The 21235-nt window shown below is 37.2% G+C and overlaps 1 protein-coding gene across 1 annotated transcript in view; it reads right to left on the reverse strand.

The window, feature by feature from the left end:
* Flg (filaggrin) overlaps window positions 1-13310 on the reverse strand; it is a 52056-nt gene extending 38746 nt beyond the window's left edge. The window contains exons 1-2 of the mRNA XM_070013817.1: window positions 13235-13310; window positions 2976-3032 (exon numbers count right to left, since the gene is read on the reverse strand). Of these exons, the coding sequence (XP_069869918.1) occupies window positions 2976-3032; window positions 13235-13310 (133 nt within the window). The remainder of the gene's footprint in view (window positions 1-2975; window positions 3033-13234) is intronic.
* Between the last annotated feature and the right edge of the window lie 7925 nt (window positions 13311-21235).

The following is a 21235-nucleotide window of genomic DNA, read 5'->3' on the forward strand; positions in this document are numbered from 1 at the left end:
CAGTATAATAGTACTTGGATCTCTATGCGTCATTTCATGACAATACTGTGGATCTCATTTTCATGCTAGCTTTTTATCTTCAGAACTGAAAAAAGATTCCCCCTAAGCCTAACTTGACCACCGGTCAGTGAACTCTGTAATATGTTATTTCTCTAACCCAGAGAGACTTTATTCTTTATTTTGTTACCACACAGTGAAATGATTCCAATGGTGTTTTTTTTAGTATATATTTTTTTATTGTGAAGATACTGTATAGAAGGGTAACAGTTATATAAGTAAGTTAATGAGTCCATTTCCTATAGGCATTGTTACCTCCTGTTTTTCCCCTACCCTCCTTTCCTTCCCCACCTTCCCAACTTCTCCCTCCTTCCTCTACCACCACCCCCCAGAAGTTGTAAAGTTTGTTTTCGACATAGTGTCTTGTACATCTTATTGTTAAAATGAGTCAACATGATTCCTTATTTCAGCATTTTGTTATTTCCTTTCCCCTCCCCAAATTAGAAAAATGTACAAACAAGATGCAGGGCACTGGAATCAAATACAGTGAAACAGGGGTTTTAAGTGACTACGGTTATGTATTATAACTTCTAGGATTTGGTAAAGGGTAAAGAGAACTCCCTGAAAGGCAGGAGATATTGACAAATCATAAATTATAGGATTTCAATCACAATCATTCAATTGGTTGTCCCTCCCTTTTCCTGCCCAGTGGGCTGGAAAGGCATTATGTTGCCAGATGGCCTCTGGGCTTTTGATGTGGGTCAGGTTGTCACAATTCATGGGATCAGCCCTGTGAGATGTGTGACTGAGGCTGTAGGAGTGAAGGGGAGTTGGAATTTGTGGTTAAATGATTTCCTATAGGAGCTGTAGTCATCTCCTGGGAGGTGCTCTTTTGGGGTTAGAATTTTTCCAGGTTGAATATTCTCTTGGGTTCTTTGGAGTAGTTGAAGCTGTTATTCCTGCTTAGCTGTATGTTAGCAGAGCAGCAACTAGTGCGAACACTGTATACGCTGTTTGAATTTGCCAGGACAATGAGATGAAAATAATGTTGATCTAAGGCAAAAATATCAAGTTTCCATCTATGCTCTCAGATCTGCTTTTTTTTTTTTTAGCTTCTTCTCAGTTCCTTCTCCTCCTCTTTCTGTTTCTCTCTCCCTCTTTCTCTTTTCCTTTCCTTCCTAATACTCCTCTCTGTGTGTATGTATGAGACAAAACCTTTTCTAGACAAGTATAAGACATTTTATACCATTATGTATTTTATCTTAATCTATTTATTTCTGTTTTAAAATAATATTTTTTCTTTTTTAAAGTTTTTTATTGTCATGGTGACATACAGAGGGGTTTCAGTTACATAAGTAAGGTAATGGAGTACATTTCTTGTCAACCTTGTTACCCCTTCCCTCAATTTTCTCCTACTTGTTCCTCCTAACCTCCACCCCCAAGTTATACAGATTGTTTCCAACATATTGTCTTGTGTGTATATTACTTTTGTATTGGTTCCCCCTTGTCCTTTGTCTCACTATTCTGTGTTCCCCTTCCCTTCCCTAATTCAAATAAACATATATACGATACCAAAGGGGGAAGAACATAAAAAAGAAACAAAAAATCACATAGTACATTAAAAACAACAACAAAGAAAAACCTCTTGTGTCCATGTCTTGAACATGTATTAATTGTATAAAGGGGTTTCATTGTGGTATTTCTATATGTGTGCAATGTACTTTGATCAAATCCATACCCTCTATCACTCTCTCCATCCCCCTCTTCCCTTCCCAAAACAATTTCAATAGGTTTCATTGTTCTGTTCTTATGTGTGTATATAAAGCACACTGACCACATTCATCCTGCTTTATCCTCTTCATTTCTCTTCCATCCTCCTGCTGGTGCTTACCTCACCACACTTAGGGGCTTGTTACGTAGACTAAGCCTCAAACTTGCAATGCTCCTACCATGCCTTACCATCCTGAATGCTGTGATTACAGACATTTGCCATCACGCCTGGATGTCTCTCAGTTTTTTTCTTTTTACATGTTCAATATATCAATCCTTAGATACTCACTGAGGTATGGAAAGGAGGAAATCAGAATGGCTAATACACTGGAAATTAAATATAGTTGAAAGAAGCAATTGTGTTGTGGTGGTGTGGTGGCAGTGCTATGTGTCACATATTATTCTAGCTAGTACAGATACAGAACCCACTTGAGACACAAATATACCCCCCATGCAGAATATAAGAAAGAAAGAGACAAAGACAGAGAGAAAACAATAGTCAAAATTTACTCTTAAGTGTTTATACCACTAAGCCTATTTTCCCAGAAGTCATGATATTTTATCTTATTTTAGTAGTATTTGGGTTTGAACAAAGGGCTTCATGCTTAGGAGGCAGGTACTCTTCCACCTGAGCAATGCCTCCAGCTCCATTTTGGCTTTAGTTTTTCAAATAAAGCCTTATATTTTTTCCTGGAGCAGACTTCATACCAAGGTACTCCTAACTACAGCTACCAGCATGTCCAAGATCACAAGTGCATACAGAAATGCTCAGCTTTATCTTGCCCATGTAATTGTAACCCCTCTGTACAGTATGTTCACAATAAAAAAAAAGAAATGCTCAGTTTTTGGTTGGGATGAATGTCTTGTTCATGTTTTTCCCTAGCTGGTATTGAACCACCTTTCTGAGCTCTACCTCTTGGGTAAGTAATAGTATTTTATAAAGTGCTTCAAGCACAACTACAAAGATGGCTAGTAGTGTTCTAAAGTATCAAAGGGTGTTAATCTATGCAATAATTGTGTTATGTGATTTTTTTCTAATAAATGAAAAATTCACAAGAGAAACAGATTAGAAAGTAACTGGTAACCCCATATAGTTAAGGGAAAAAGCCTTTGTGACTTGATTCTTGATAAGAAAAAAGAGGTATTGCAAGGTTCCTAAGGTGGCTGTATAAGCAATGACCAGCATGCATGAAGGATGGACCACTTACTGTTCCATGTCCCATAGAAACAACAAAGATTGGTGACAGTAATGCAGTAACGGAAAACTGGAAAAAAGAATTTAGGAACAAGCTAGGACACAGATATTATAGTAAGTTCTTACGGGGAGCCGGGGTGAACGCAATTAGACGCCGCCCACTCCCTTGCAGTTTTGAGGTAAACAACTCCATATTAGGCAGTGCTTGGCGGGACGGCGGGTCCTGGGCTTTGCGCATGCGTGAGCCACGTAGAGTCCCCAGCCAATCCCGTGGCACCTGGTGACGGTGAAAGGCAGACGACCAATGATAGGATGACACGTGTTCCTATTCCCTATATAAGCAGCCATGTTTTCTGTGCACGCTCTCTCGCGCTCAAGCTCTCCTACAAGCAAGAAGGCTCTCCAATAAAGCATGATCTGAGAAGACTCCTGGTATGGTGGTCGTTCTTCCTCGCTGGCCGAGAAGGCGTTCGCCGCAAGTGGTGCCGAAACCCGGGAACCACGCGAGAGGCTGAACAGGAGCCAGAACTCAACACACGGAGAGGAGACGTTGGATCAAGAAACGCCACATTGGGTCCCGAGTCGGTTGACACGACTTGTCAAAGAAGACCAAGAAAAGAAGAAAAATGACTGCGAAATCTCTGATAATGATGATACTACTGATGGTCAAGATCTGCCCCAGCCAGGAGGAACACAGATGGGGGATCCTGTCGGTATTCCCAAGACCGATGCCAGTCAAACATGATGCCAGACTTTTCCTACGATTATTTGTTATCTTTTAGGTAATTGGACTGGTGAATTTGATGAGATGCTGGATCAGCTGCGGATTGCCATTGTTACAGTGAACTCAACGCGAGTGGACCCCGGATTGGTGGAAGGACTCCAGTCTTGGATCTCCTCTGCTGTTTCCTGGTTTAAAGAGTGGGTGGGAGTTGGGATGTTTTTGGCCTGCTGCTTGGGAGGATGCGTGGTCTGCCTATGGTTGGTCTGTCGCCTTCGAGCCCAAACCAGAAGGGACAAGGTTGTTATCTCGCAAGCATTAGCCGCCTTGGAGAGTGGATCCTCACCCCAGATCTGGCTGTCGGCCCTGAGAAGCAATTAAGTCTTACCATTCTGCATAGCCTTAGCACCCCGAGGGATCAGGGGATCCCATTGCACCGGGACAGGTATGCAACTTGCAATTTGGGACAGGGTGCGAGGCAAGTGCACTGCACTTGAGGAGGACCATCTCCTCAAGAAGAGCATGCTGGGTTGCAAGTGGGTTGATGCCCAAGATCCCACCTCTGCAAAAAAGGCATCGGACGGGCCTGGTCATCACTGGGGAAGGCGCCCCTCAGGCGAAGACCAGTGCAAGGTCCTCTCATTAATGTTTTAGACAGAGGCCCAACCTCTACTCTTACCTGTTGCCAAAAAACAAAAAGGGGGAACTGCGGGGAGCCGCAGTTCTAATTGCGGCGAACGCAATTAGACGCTGCCCACTCCCTTGCAGTTTTGAGGTAAACAACTCCATATTAGGCAGTGCTTGGTGGGACGGTGGGTCCTGGGCTTTGCGCATGCGCGAGCCATGTAGAGTCCCCAGCCAATCCCGTGGCACCTGGTGACGGTGAAAGGCAGACGACCAATGATAAGACGACACGTGTTCCTATTCCCTATATAAGCGGCCATGTTTTTTGTGCGCGCTCTCTCGCGCTCAAGCTCTCCTACAAGCAAGAAGGCTCTCCAATAAAGCGTGATCTGAGAAGACTCCTGGTGTGGTGGTCGTTCTTCCTCGCTGGCTGAGAAGGCGTTCGCCGCAATTTCTGATCAAAGATTTACAAAAATTTACTAGCCTAACAGAGGCTAGTAATTCATTACAGATGAATGTGAAAGGTCAAGAGAGGTTGGAATTTAAAATATATTGCTACTCTCCTTTCTCACTTTTTCCTTTTATATATAGGGATAGTATAGATGAATGAATAGATAGATAAGAATATATTCTGGGGGGAATTTCCATAGGTAACTGAAGGATATTCAGATTAAGATAAGTCACAATATTAGAGATCATTCATTCATTCATTCATTCATTCATTCATACAACAAACATGTGTTGCCAGCTAATTACTTGCCAATCACCATGCCTGTCACAGGGATATAAATGAAGAAGAAATGCTACCTTTCTTTGAAGAGCTCATAATTTTATGAACATAAATAATGTTATCATAAAGGTATCTGTGAATAATAGAAGATAGATGTATAAGCTATGCAATACCTTTTAGACAGGTCAGTAGGAGATGATATTTGATCTGACCTTTAAAGAATGCATTTATTGGATTGTATGGGAAAGAACAGGGAGATTAAAGGCCTTGAAAGCCATGTCAAGTCATGTGGGAACTATCATATATTGATATTGCCTTGTTTATATTGGGTGGCTACTGAAGGCTGTAATGTAGATGAATGGATCAAGAAAATGTGGTATATATATGCAATGGAATCCTATGCCTCCATTAGAAAGAATGACACTGTCCCATTTGTTAGGAAATGGAAAGACTTGGAAAAAATTATATTAAGTGAAATAAGCCAGACCCAAAGAAACATAGGTCCCATGGTTTACCTTATCTGCAATAACTAGTATATGTCTAGGACAAGCAGAAGAGATCAAAAGCTATGTACATATGATCAATAACCTGATGCTAAGTGAAATGAACCCCAAGATAGGGACACAAGAAGTTTTTTCTTTCTTGCTAACGTTTTTTCTTTGTTCCTAACATACTTATAATGTATAAGTGATTTTTTGTTTCTTTTGTATGTTCTTCCCCCATAGTACAACCCCTGTTGTCACTGTATTTGATTCTGGGGCCTGCATCTTGTATATACATTTTTCTAATTTGGAGAGGGGAAAGGAAATAAACTGCTGAAATAAGGATACAGGATGACCCATTGTAACAATGAGATATACAAGACAGTATGTTGGAAATGAACTTTACAACTTTGCAGGGGGGAGGAGGGAGGAGGGAGGAGTTAGGGAGGTAGGGAGGAAAGGGATGGTAAGGGAAATATAAAGGAGGGTGTAACAATGCTGGATAGGAAATGGACTCATTACCTTGCTCATGTAACTGTAACCCTTCTGTACAGTATCTTTACAATAAAATATATATTAAAAAGTAATAGGAAGAATTCTTTTCATTAAAAATAACTGCTAATATTGTGGATAATGGATTGAATTGGATACAGACAAATATAACTAAAAAAGTAGAGACAGTGAAGCCTCAAGAGCACTGACACTGGACTGAAGGGAGGAGACATTTCTAGAAGATCTGGGTGACACATTGGGTGTGTGGTAGGTACTGAAAGAGGGTGAAAAAGAGGCAATACATTACAGTCTGGTTAAGAAACTTGGGGCAGATTAAGGAGGGTGAACTCAATAAAATAGAATCTGGCAGGTGGATAGAATTCCATAATGGAACAGCAGATTTAAACAAGGAGGTATTGAATTGATATAAACAATATCATGTCTGTGAGTATCAGGACTTTAGGGATCATCTTTCAGGCCAGTGTTTTAATTTTGGATATAAAAATGACTGAAGAGAAAGAGAAAAATTCCTATAGGAGTAACTCAAGGACAAGGAACCAGACAGAGACTTTGTTATATTACTTAATTGAGAAGGATCAAAGCCAGATAGGATGCATAGGTGACCTGATGTTTATTATATTTTCTATGAATTAAAAGGAATGACATTTTTTCATTTGTAAGGAAATGGAAAGACCTGGAAAAATTATATTAAGTGAAGTAAGCCAGACCCAAAGAAAAGTAGGTTGTATAGGTTTCCCTCATTTGTAATAACTAGAATCTATGATATTCTTTTTTTTTTTTTTTTTTTTTTGTCGGTCGTGGGTCTTGAACTCTGGGCTTAGGCGCTGTCCCTGAGCTCGTCAGCTCAAGGCAAGGGCTCTACTGTTTGAGCTACAGCGCCACTTCTGGTTTTGCTAGTGTTTTATTGAAGATAAGAGTCTCACAGACTTTCCTGCCTCGGCTGGCTTTGAACCATGATCCTCAGATCTTAGCCTCCTGAGTAGCTAGGATTACAGGCCTGAGCCACTGACTCCTGGCTTATCTATGGTATCTTCACAGGGGATCTCAATAACCCAATTGCTTAGTGTATAGGACCATATATAATGAATTGTATTAACATGAACTCCAAGATATGGAAACAAGAGGCTCTTATTACATCCTGTATGTAGTTTTTTTTCTGTTTCTCTTAGTTTTCTGTACCTTATGTCTTGTATATAAGATTATTTGATCTGTGGAAAGGAAAGGGAATCACAGAAACTAGGACAAAGGATGAACTAATGCAACATTGATGCTCACTTGACACTATGTTGGGTATGAACCTTAAAACTTGGTGGGGGGAGGGGAGTAGGGAGAAAGTAAGCAGGAGAAAATGAGGGATGGGGCACAGTGTTTAAAAACAAATATACTCATTATCTTACATATGTAACTAACTCCTCCCATCCCCGCTCATCACCTTTTCAAAAAATATAAAAAAGAAAAAATATATATAAAAGAGAAAATATAATCCATAGAAAACGATTTGCACAGTATGGATTTATTGTCCTCAAGTGATCATGTCATTTTCTTCATAAAACTCATAAGAACTTTTAAGATAAGGTACATTAAGGGGCTGAATTCAAACAACACTATATAATATTTAATTTACTTCCAAGATCACAACATCCATGGTACAGTGGTGACAGCATAGTGTCATAAACCCCTTAGGCTTGCCTTGACTACTGGCTCCTCCAGTTACCAGCTCTGTGACAGATCAAATTTCTTAACTTGTCTGTTTCTTCATCTGTAAGGGGAGGATAATAGTATCTACTTTGCATGGTTCTTGAGGATATTAAATGAATTGTATGTCAATGGTCTGGCAGTTTGCCTGGCATTGTGGCAGATATTCAATAAATGATAATTATTAGTATTGCATAACTATGAAGTCTTACAGAACTGGGGAACCCAATACAGGCATTCTTAGCTTGATTAAATGTTTGCATATGTATTTGTATGTGTATGTTTCCCCTGAGAGAGAAAAATAAGCAATATACATCTTTTTCTTTCTCAAGGACTTTTCTTCATGAGTTGACTCCTCTTTTCTCTGAGATTGTGGAAGTTTTTGAAGGTCCTATAAAGTGCAATGTTTTTGCTAACTCTAGAAGATTAGGAAGCAGGTTTCCACTTGTTGCAGGAAAAGTGTAACTTTAGGGGAATAGTGAATGATAAAAATACCCATACCACAAAACTGGTGAAAATTCCTTTGGGTAAAATTATTGCTTGCTTCCATCAAACACATTTGTTTTCTTCCAGCAACAGTTCCTGGTGTTCATTTGATGCACACTAATTGCCTATTCTTACTCTATGTGGTTGAGGTAGGGTAAGAGATCTACCTTTGGATAAAAATGAAGAGTGCTGCTGTGTGATTAGTGGGCAAGAATAGGTGGGCATACAACTCCAGATGTCTAACACAGAGTGGAAGCTCAGGACTCTTAAGGGAACCATCAGCAAAGAGACAGAATTCCTTTCCTACCTCTGACCCCGCCCCACACCATGAGACGTGCAATCATACAACAACTGTTATTTCAAAAGCCTATCTAAATTTAGAGGCAAAAGAGAGGGAAGCAGAGCCAAGAGACTGAAAGACTCACACAACCCTGGTGATTGAGTTTCAGATCCATCAGGTACATCCTAATACTTTTTAATTTTATAAGCTAACAGTTTTCCCTTTTGGCTTAATAAAGTGGACTTTTTCTATTGCTTGAAATGGAAGTAGAACTAATGTAATTGCTACTGAGCTGCTCAAGAGGCTGAGAGCTGGACGCTCATGGCAGCCCAGGCAGAAAAGTTCACTAGAGTCCATCTCCAAAATAACTAGTAAACACGCAGGACTGCACGCATGGCTCAAGTGATAGAGTGATTTCCTAGCAAATAAAAATTAAAAAATAGAATTATTATTTATTTCTCCTGTGCTCTGCATCTATATTAAAGATAACCAGGGACATGTTAAGGAAAGAATGATGATAGAAAAGGGGAAGAAGGGTTGGGCGCTGATGGTTCACACCTGTAATCCTAGCTACTCAGGAGGCTGAGATCTGAGGATTGCGGTTCAAAGCCAGCTGGGGCAGGAAAGTCTGTGAGAGTCTTATCTCCAATTAACCACCAGAAAACTGGAAGTGGCATTGTGGCTCAAGTGGTAGAGCACTCACCTTAAGCTGAAGAGCTGAGGGACAGCACTCAGGCCTAGAGTTCAAGCACCACAACTGACAAAAAAAAAAAAAAAAAAACCAAAACAGTAAGGGAAGAGGCAAAGTAACATGCCTTTCTCTGTTTTATCATATCTCCTTTTCCCCCAAATCAAAGGATTAGCTGATATCTGTTAAGTATACATTTTTAATTAGTTGGAATTTTGTTTCCACATTTTTATTAGCTCATATTAATTATGAAGTGTGGGGTGTTTCATTGTAACATATATACATATAATATACTTTGATAACATTCACTCCCTCTATTACTCTTTCTTTTTTTTTTTTGGGGGGGGGGTCCGGTCGTGGGGCCTGAACTCTGGGCCTGGATGCTGCCCCTCAGCTCTTCAGCTCAAGGCTAGTGCTCTAGCACTTGAGCCATAGCTCCACTTCCGGCTTTTTTCTTTTTTTTTGGTTATGTGGTGCTGGGGAATCGAACCCAGGGCCTCAGGCATGCAAGGCAAGCGCTCTACCACTGAGCCACCTTCCCAGCCCCCTATTACTCTTTCTTATCCCCATATTCTTATCCCTCTTTTTTTATTTCTCTTGCAATTAAAAAATAAATTTGCTTGACTTTTCATACATAAGTACAATGTATATTTTATCATATTCTCCACTTTTCCCCCTCCCACTTCACACCAAGTACTCTCTCATGTATATTCATGTAATTTTTTTCTCTAAAGATATAGCTTCCACATATGAGAGACAACCTACCTTCTTTTTTTTGTCAGTCATGGGGCTTGAACTCTGGGCTTGGACACTGTCCCTGTGCTCTTCAGCTCAAGGCAAGTGCTCTACTGCTTGAGTCACAGTGTCACTTCCAGTTTTCTAGTGGTTTATTGGAGATAAGAGTCTTACAAATGTTCCTGCATGGGCTGGATTTGAACCATGATCCTCAGATCTCAGCCTCCTGAGTAGCTAGGATTACAGGAATAAGCCACTAGCACCCAGCTTCCTTTTCTTTCTTTCTTTCTTTCTTTCTTTCTTTCTTTCTTTCTTTCTTTCTTTCTTTCTTTCTTTCTTTCTTTCTTTCTTTCCTTCTTTCTTTCCTTCCTTCCTTCCTTCCTTCCTTCCTTCCTTCCTTCCTTCCTTCCTTCCTTCTTTCTTTCTTTCTTTCCTTCGTCCTTCCTTCCTTCCTTCCTTCCTTTTCTTTTCTTTCTTTTTGGTCGTTCCGGTTTTCTGGCAGTTAATTGGGGATAAGAGTCTCATGAATGTTCCTGCCCGGGCTGGCTTTGAACCACAATCTTGTTATTTTTCTTGTCATTGTTTTATTGTTTGCCTGTGCATAAGCTCAGAAAGAGAACATTAAACCTTAAAACCACATTTATTGATTTATCTATTATAACCACTATTTGATAGCATTTATATTGCATTAGGTATTGTAAATAATATGTAGGTAGAGATGATTTTAAAATGGAGGATATATCACAAATATGTAGATGCAAATGTTACACATTTACAGATTTTAATATCCTTGGGTATGATGAAGCTAATTTGTAGGATACTAAGGGTTGACCCTATTTCTATCTTTTTTTTTTTTTTTTTTGTCGGTCGTGGGGCTTGAACTCTGGGCTTGGGTGCTGTCCCTCAGCTCTTCAGCTCAAGGCGAGCACTCTACCACTTGAGCCACAGCGCCACTTCTGGTTTTCTAATGGTTTATTGGAGATAAGAGTCTCATGGACTTTCCTGCCCGGGCTGGCTTTGAACCGTGATCCTCAGATCTCAGCCTCCTGAGTAGCTAGGATTACAGGCATGAGCCACTGGTACCTGGCTTCTATCTCATTTTTAATCTTTAGATTAATCTCAGGATAGATCTGTACATTTTAGCAATCATTTCAAAAAATTTTTTTTATTAATTCTCCTGACAATTCATATCTGACACTGTCTTTTCTTATTTCTTACTCTTTCTCATGGCTTAGTTTGAATGGTTAGAATAGATGTTATTGTTATGCATTTTAATTGTTTTGCCTGTTTTGTGTCCCGATAAATGTATTTAGTGTCTTGTCTTTCCCCTTAAGAATCATTTTATTTCATAATAATGTAGTTCTAAGTGTTTTCCAATTAGTTTCATTATTTCTATCTAACCCAAGGATTATTTTGTTTCCAGAAGCATGAGGTTTAGTTTTTAGCTATTCATCTGTCATTAGTTACAACATTGGCATTAAAATTACATAGACTGTATGAATCTGATCTTCTGGAATATATATTTTTATGGTCAAAGTATTCTATTATTTTGGCTGCATAATGTATTCTAGAGGATGTTTATTTTCAATTCATTAGGTAAAGAATTGGATGAATTACATTTAATAGCCCGAGATTGATATTTATTTATTTATTTATTTTTGTCAGTTGTGAGCCTGAACTCTGGGCCTGGGCACTGTCCCTCAGCTCTTCAGCTCAAGGCTAGTGCTCTACCACTTGAACCATAGTACCACTTCTGGCTTTTTCTGCTTATGTGTTGCTGAGGAATTGAATCCAGGGCCACGTGCATACAAGGCAAGCACTCTACCACTGAGCCACCTTCCCAGCCCCTGATGTTTTAATTTTAAAGTAACTCATAATTCTGATTACTTTTTGCCTGTGTATAAGTATTAAACCTTAAAACTACATTTATTGATTTACCTATTTTTCCTTGTAGGTTTGTTGTATGATATAATGAGTTAAGTCTGAACATATATTTATTGTATATACTATGCTACAGATTAAAATCTCATTTCCTTGATTAAGCCATTTGCTATTTTGAAATTATGTTATTGTTAAAACTTATTACTGTCATTGTAGTACATACTTTCCTTTTGTTATAGACTTATTTTAGTGAGCTTTTTCTTCTAATAAAATGAAAGGCTAACCTTTTCTATTAACAAATATAAACTCATACTGGTAAAGAAATAAAATACCGATATATAAGTATACCAGGGAACCTTTTTTCTATCAAGGGCCATTTGATATTTATAACACCATTCACAGGCCATACAAAATTATCAATTTAAAAATTAACCTTCTATATTTGGCCAAACATATAATTAACTCACCCCTACTGTGATGGCTGGAACTACTGCTCCTTTCTGGTGAGGTGTGTATACATGTTACTGATATATTCTATGTTTGTATGTTAGTCTAGAACATAGTTGACTTTTGTGATAGTAAATTTTGAGAAGCACGGCTTGTAGCAGTAAATTGTTCCAGATACAGATACATATTTCAGTGTATATTTTCCTAAAGTGGGAAATTCATTATTGCTTATGGCTACCTATGAAAGTACACCTAGCTTTTAGTTCATTGTTACTTGTAGGTGAGTGATTTCTTGTAGTAGGTTATCAGGCATATCACCTGGGTCTATAGTGAACAATGTACTAATGTAACTTTTGACATCTTTGAACCTTTTATTAAATGCTTCAATTAGTTTGCCATAATGGATCTTCCAGAGTGAGGAAATAAGTGCAAGGTATTATTCCTTTCTAGTTGTATTTTCTACAACCTTAGTTTAGGTTTAGGTGATTTTATGTTTGAAAGCAGGGAGCTGAGAATCTGGTTTGGGCTCTGCAGCTTAACCTTAGGCATTGAGTTCTTTGACAGAATTTTCCTTCATTTCCATAAACTGCTTGACTTCATAAACTGCTTGACTTCATCCCATAGTTCATAAAAATCTCAAGAACATGTTTCCCTCACTCAGCCTCCACACTTCACAATAGTAAACAAATCACTGTACTCAGTGTCAAGTCAGCTAGCTGCTGCCAAACCCTTTGCTTTTGGTAAAATTTATACATAACATTACTGCTGATGTCACATTGATGAGTCACAATGGCTATATACAGCATGTAGACAAATCATTTGGATAAAGACTGAGATGATGAAGTTCTTTCTTGGCAAATTCAATTAATTGTTTTCTGAGCGAGACATGTTTTTGAGTTCCATCTGCAGTAAGGCCATTTAGCTCATCAAATGTTAGCTTAACTATTTTTCCCATTGATAAAACAAGTCTTGTTTGAGAGAATTGATCACCTGGCCTCTCATGGTTGATGATGATGTTGACTTCTTTATCATTGATGGCTCCCAAAGGCAGCAGTTCCTCTGACATGTCGAACTCTACAGTTACTGCACATATGAAAACAATCAGTTAGGCAGTATTTGTTATGTCTGTTGTCTCACCACAAGCCAGACAAAATTGGAAATCTCCTTCAGAACCCTTCAGAGTTTTGTTTTGTTTTGTTCTGTAATATCTTGTGTAAAGTCACTAATCTCAATTTAGGTTATTATTCTCCAAGACAAACTAAGACATTAAAACAATTTTCATTGTGTGATGCTAACAACTATCAAGCAAACATATGGATGCTTTTATTTAAACCAACTATCCCTCTATAGGAGGCCTTACCTTCTTTGTGACTAGCTTACTCACTACATAGCTTTTTCTGAATAATTTTGTCTCTGTCATGAGGAGACCTGGTAAAAGTGGCTTATTGTGCCTTTATTTTATTTTATCCAGATGCATCTGGTGTACCAATTCATTGACTTTTGCAAGTTTTGATCTGTAAGACCTTTGCAGATAGGTTATTTTCATTACTGCTTATCTATCACCAGAAACTAGGTACAAAAGAAATAACTGTTTCTGTTGGAAATGTCAGAGGTTTGTTCTATTTTTCTTTGTAGTTTCCATTTGTAGGATCTCACTTTACAATAACTTTACAGTGTTTTGCCAGTGATGTGATTATTACTTTGATTTCTGTTCTAATCCTGCATCTTGTATTTTAAACATATCTACCACTCATATTATCCCCTCTTCAGTTCTGTGCACTATAATTAGTTTAATCTTCATCTGAAATTACGTTTTGGGAAGGATTATTGATTATGAGCATGTAAATAAAGGTTGGATTTGAGTTATCATCTGTGTCAACAACAAAAATCCTCAATGATGATCTGGTGAATCCTGAGTGACAAGGTCATCAGTGTCAGGAGGAGTTGTCTCATCTCATATCATCTCATCATCATTGGGTTGCCATTGTTTTGCCACAGTGTGTTAACTATTTCACAATGTGTATACTCCCAGCTTGCCTGTCATTGAGTCACTTCAGTACAGGTAGATGGGCTATGGAGCAGCCCACAAGGAGTGCAAGGGTGTTCTGTCATATATTCATATGTGTCCTGTCTATCCTGTAATGGATGTTTCTTGCTTATCCCTCAAAAATTTTTCATTGTTATGATTCACTTAATGCAAATTTATTTTGCTATGGAAAAAGATTCTTACATTTATTTAATTGTGAATCTTTCTTGTGGTTACCTTGGTAGAGCTAGAACAAATTACTTTTTGGGGGCTTTATGTGGCCTCTGGTCTGCATATTCCACTCTTGAACTATGCATTGTTTACTGGAGATATATAGCATAATATTGCAAAGAAAGGATGAAAAAAGAGGGTGAAATGCTAATATTATTAATGTCAAAACAATTGAGAGTAAAACATTGATAATTAAAGGAAGGTATAACAGAAGATTTTTGTCTGTGAAATGTTCTAGCACATAATACCTTGTCTTAGGCATAATGGGTGACTTTCACACTTGTTCATAGTCAAAATCATCAAGTGAAAAAGGTATAGAAGACTTGAGTAATACAGTTAACAAATTATACATATATATATATATATATACATATACACAGATAAATAGATAGATACAAGTCTAACTCTACTTTCAACAAAGAACATACATTCCTTTCAACTTCAATGGCAAGATTAATAAAAACAAATGATACTACAAAGGAAGTGTGAGCAAAATGAAAAATTAAAATGTCAAACATGCCACAGTAACTAACTAGAAAACCAGAAATCAATAATATAAGATTGATAGAAAAAGCCCAAATTGTATACCTTGAAATGTTAAAATACTACACATAAAGAACAATACACTGATAGGTGATTCATGATGCATAGAGGAAATAAAAATAAAACAAAATATGTAGAGTGACAACTAAAGAAGTAATTTAAAGCTCACAGATACAGATAAGCATTCAGAAAAATTTCCAGACTTTAATACATTTATTAAATACAAAGAAACTTTTACTTTAACTATCTGTAGCCTAAACTTTTCATTTTATCAAAAAATATAGAAGTTTAGGAGGGAAATGATCTTGGCTTGTTTTACCATTTACATGAAGATTAGTAACCAGAACTTTAATTAAGGTTCCTGTAACTTTAATACAGATGTTATTTCAGTAAAATCTGGTTACATTTTAAAATTTATTATTGATTAAAATCCCTGTGTAGATTCCAACTTCTGTATTTTATTTTCATATAAAATACCTTTATTTTCATATAGGTAAAATGGAAAGTTTAGGCCACAGATAGTTAAAGAAGTTCGTTGTGAAAATTAAGGTAGAGAAACTGGTAAATTAACTGGGAACAGAATTTCATGGGATTTAAAGTTACTCATATGAGGTCATGCCCATGCCTTAATCCCGGATACTTGGGAGTTGAGGATCATAGTTCAAGGCCAGCTTGGGGGGGGGGGGGGAGGGAATCAGTGAGGCCCTATCTCAATAAATAAACTGGGCATGATAATATGTGTCTGTGATCCCAGCTACATGGGAGGCATAGGTAGGAGGATCATGGCATAGATAAGAAGCTCATGGCATAGATAAGAAGCTGGCCTGGGCAAAAAGCAGTAGACCCTGTCTAAAAGCAAAAATAAAAAGTAGAGAAACAGTCAGGGTTGTAGCACCAGTGGTAGAATGTTTGCTTGGCAAGCCCCAGACCCTCAGTTCAAATCTCAGTACTGTTCTCTCTCCCCCAAATGTTTGAATGATATACCCTTTGACATTTTGTATTGTTTAAAGAATTGCTGAAGCATGCTCATGGAGAAGAAACATGTACACTCTGGATTTAACTGGGGTTCTCTACCATAGAAATGCCATTTAAAGCCTTGAAGAACACAACAGGCTTTCTGTAAACCTATTGATTGGATAAAGATGGTAATGCATTCTGAAGATCATCAGTATTATATAAATAATACTCCTGTTATTTAGAGCACTAAATGCAAATTCACTTATAGAACTGATAATTGTTTTTCTTAATTGTCTAAGTTTTTATGCTGTATATGTCCACTATGTTTTTATAACACCTACTGAAATTTGAATTATAATTTCCAAAAATGACACAAAGTTATAATTTAAATATTAGATCATTATTATATGCTTCAGTCTAGAAGTTATATGTAAAATAATCTTTAAAATAAATGAACTATAGAAAACAATGGCTAGATATTTCCCAATTAATGCAAAAATTGAATGCAATTCCATTATAAGTCTTTGAAGGACTTTCCATAGAGTCTAACAAAATGATTATGTGACACATGTGGAAATGCAAATATACAAGAAAAGTGAGCGTATTTTTAGGATAGAAAACAAAGTGAGAGATTAACAATAGAGATCTGGACATATGGAGAACTTCAATTGGTAAATATGATGTGGAAAGACAAATAGCAATGATCCACAGGAAAAAGCCTGATATAATTAACCTGTAAATTGAAGTTTGGAATATGACAAAAGTAACATTTTAAACAGACGAGGGAAGATCAGTATTCAAAATATCACTAGACAGTTTTCCACCACAATGTTAGATACCAAATAAATACATGCCCAACAGAGAATGAGGTCATGCCTCATGCACAAATAAATTTCAGATGAATAGAGGAAAAGCCTAAATTAAAGACAAAGCAAAAATGTCCTAAATTATTTGAAGAATGCATAGGATAATTATTTTGTTTTAGTGTGTGGTAATTGTACACAGTTATGAGTTTCATTGTGACATTTTCTTAATGTATATAATATACTTTGATCATATTCACCCCTCCATTACCTCTATTGTCTCTCTCCCTACTTTTATTGACCTCTCTTCAAATAGTCCCCCTTCTAACATATGAGAAAAAACCTGAAAATTATTGTCTTTCAAAGGCTGGCTTCTTTCACTTGACATGATCTTCAGTTTTACCCATTTTCTTACAAATGACATGATTTCATACATTTTTATTAGCATAAATGATACAAAGGCTTTCTTTGTGATATTTATAACATGCATATAACATACTTTGATTAAATTTATCTGTATCACTCTTCTCCTTCATCCTCCTACTTTGTAATAATTATTAGTGCTATTTTCATGAGTATATATAATGTATTTCTCTAATATTTACCCTCTCTCTTGCCCTCTTATTTTCCCTTCACTACCAAACCATCTCCTTTTTTTAAAAAATTTTTTATTATAAAGATACTATACAGAGGGTTACAGTTACATGAGTAAGGTAATGAGTACACTTCCTATTGAGCATTGTTACCCCCTCCATTGTTTTTCCTCTACCATCCCTTCTCTCCCTACCTTCCCCGAGGTTCTTTTTTTTTTAATTTTGATTAAGTGATTACATAATTTCCAAAATTTCACAGTATTGTGGAATAATGATGCTCATTTAAAGTCACAAGTTCATTCTAACTTTCCTGGAGCAAATTGTCTATCATGGTCTATAACATATAACGGTGTACAAATATACACCATACATGTGATCAGCAGCATGGGGATATTTAGTAGTGGTTCGACCAGATGAGTGGAAGTTCTTTGTTTCTTAAGTCTTGTTAATTTTGTCGTATCATCTAACATTTTGGATTTAGCATCTACTTATCAGGGAGACCATGTACCATTTGTCTCTTTGCTCTTGGCTTACCTCGCTCAACATGATTCCTTCTAGCTCCATCCATTTCCCTGCAAATGCCATTATTTTGTCATTTCTAATGGCTGCATAATATTCCATTGTGTATAGATACCACAATTTTTGGATCCATTCATCTGTGGTGGGGCATCTGGGTTGTTTCCATATCCTAGCTATTGTGAACAGTGCTGCAAAATAAACATGGAGGTGCATGTGTCCTTGTATATTGGTTCCTGTTGTTCAGGGTAGATGCCTAGAAGTGGTATGACTGGGTCATAAGGGAAGTCAATCTTTAGCTTTCTAAGGACCCTCCAGACTCCTTTCCAAAGTGGTTGTATAAGTGTACATTCCCACCAGCAATGTAATAGGGTTCCTCTTTCTCCACATCCCCTCCAGCATTTGTTGTTGGCTGATTTGTGGATGTGGGACATTCTGACTGGGGTAAGGTGGTATCTCAGGGTTGTCTTTTTTTGCATTTCCTTCACCACCAGGGATGATGAACATTTCCTCATGTGTTTCTTTGCCATTTTTATTTCTTCATCTGAGAAGTCCCTCTTTAGTTCCCTTGTCCATTTAGTAATTGGTTTGCTGGGTTTGGGAGGGATTAGTTTCTTGAGTTCCCTGTATATACTGGATGCCAAACCATCTCCTTTTACAAGCATGGCATATTATTATTATTGTTTTTTAATTCTAGATTTGGTATACAAGAAAAATATGTGGTATTTGTCTTTCTGAGCTTGATTTATCAGAGCATCTATCAATATGATGATCTCTAGTTTTATCCATTTCCCTTCCAACAACATAATTTCATTCTTTTTGTGGCTGAATAATACCCCATCATATATGTGACAATTTTTCTTTATCTAGTCAGTGGTGCTGGACACTTGAGCTGGTTCTATAGCTTGGCTGTTGTGAATAATGTTGCTATAAACATGGGTGTGCAGGTATCTCTCTTGTCTGTTGATTTACATTCCTTTGGATATATGCCCAATAGTGGTATAGCAGTATCAAGTGGTAGTTCTATTTTTAGTTTTTGAAGAATCTATATACTGATTTATATAGTGGCTGGACTAATGTGTATTTTAACACAGAGCTATGGTAACAAAAACAACATGGTATGGAACAAAATAGATATGTAGACCAATGGAATCAGATTCTGGAATCAAAAGACCCAGACATAAAGTCACAGATCTATAGCTATCTGATTCTCAACAAAGGCACCGGAAATATACATCGGAGAAAGGACAGCCTCTTCAACAAATGGTTCTGGGAAAATTGCATGTTGGCATGTAGAACATCCCTAGAGCCCTGTCTTTTACCTTGAACAAAAATCAATTAATAATGGATCAAAACATTAGTGTAAGACCTGAAACTGTCTTCCCTACTAGAGGGAAGCAGGGAAGACATTTTAAAGGCAGTGCTTATCTAAATAGAACTACAATACCTCAGTAAATACTAGCAAAAACTGATAAATGGGATCATGTTAATTAAAAAAAAAACTTCTGTGTAGCAAAGGAAACAATTACCAGCATAAAGAGACAGCCTCTAGAATGGGGAAAAAATCAAGGGATTAATAGCAAGGCTATATAAAGCATTCATAAAATATTTTTACTTGGCATGATTAGATGTTACCAAAATATTCAACAATCAGTTGATTGGCACTCAAGTTACACAAGCAGTTAATCTAGATAAAATAATCAGGTAGTAAAAGGAATGAAGATAGAAATAAACATTTCAGATAAAAGAGACCCAAGAGGGAAATAAAACTAAAAAAAGACAGCCTTTAGGAAAATGCAAATTAAAATAATTATGATACTATTTTATGTACAAGGTAGTAAAACTTCCAAGTTTAATGTAATTAGCAATCAGGGAAATTTTCATATACTTCTGATAAGTATATGAAACTACTATAATTAATTTGGAGGACAATTTGGCAATTGTCTATTAAAATTTAAATTGTACACAGCATATGTGCCAATAATTACATTTCTAGGTCCACCCTTGAGAAACATGACTGAACCAGAAGACATGGGCAATATCGTACTCTAGCATTGTCTACAAGGCTGAGACACTGAAAACATCCTAAGTATATAACAGTGGGTGAATTACTAAGTAAAACTGGTGTATCCATATCAAGATTTTGATATAGCAATTAAAAAGAATAAAGTGCCAGGTGCTGGTGGCTCAAACCTGTAATCTTAACTACTCAGGAGATTGAGATCTGAGGGTGGCAGTTCGAAGCCAGCCCAGGCAGAAAAGTCCATGAGACTCTTAACTCCAATAAACTACTCAGAAAAAGCCAGAAATGGCTCTGTGGCTCAAGTGTTAGAGCTCTAGCCTTGAGAACAAAGAGGCTCAGGGACAGTGCCTAGGCTCTAAATTCAAGCCCGATGACCAGGAAAAAAAAGAATGCAATACCAAATATTATTCATTGAGAAATGTATAATGCAGAAAAAATGTCCAGCAAGGCTCTTTTACATGGAAATGTGCACAAAATGTTTAACACTTTTCTGTGTGCCTGTATATGTCTATGAAAGTATCTTTAAGGTATCTGGCAAGGATCAAGTTCAACTTTTCAGTGATTATCCCTTAGAAAGGAAGGGAATGAATTTGATTTCGTAAGTGTAGCTTTTCCTAAAACTTTCTCAGAGGAAGTTGCAGCTTTATTTATAAATATTCCAATTTTTGCCGTGCTGGTGGCTCACACCTTTAATCCTAGCTACTCAAAAGGTTGAGATCTGAGGATCACGGTTTAAAGCCAGCCAGGACAGGAAAGTCCGTGAGACTCTATCTCTAGTAAACCACTCAGAAAACAAAAGTGGTGCTGTGGCTCAAGTGGTAGAGTGCTAGCCTTGAGCTGAAGAACTGAGGGACAGCGCCCATGCCCAGAGTTCAAGCCCCACAACCGACAAAACAAAACAAAAAAATTCTAATTTTTGAAAGGATGTATTCCTGTATTTCAAAACTAAAAAATTTAAATGTTTCTTATCACACCATAGTATGTTTTTGTTGAAAGTATTTATTTCATGAGCTAATAATGGTATGTACAGAAATTTTTATACATATGGTATATAGGATAGTTTGGATGTTAATTTTATTTTTATTTATTCTTACCTGTTTATTAAAGTGAAACCATCTGGAATGGCTCATTTTGTTTTCAGATGGTATATCATGGTTATATAGCATGCTTGCAATGAAAAAAAAGAAACATTTGTACTATGAATGATGAAAGATGAACTATAAATGATGAAAGATGAACTTCCATGTTGAGTTCTTTAATCTCAGCTGCAATTACACTAATCCATTTCTCTTTGTTGTC

Source organism: Dipodomys merriami, unplaced genomic scaffold (genome assembly GCF_024711535.1).
Source record: "Dipodomys merriami isolate MVZ:Mamm:240054 unplaced genomic scaffold, mDipMer1.0.p SCAF_92, whole genome shotgun sequence".
In the NCBI taxonomy this organism is placed as follows: domain Eukaryota; kingdom Metazoa; phylum Chordata; class Mammalia; order Rodentia; family Heteromyidae; genus Dipodomys; species Dipodomys merriami.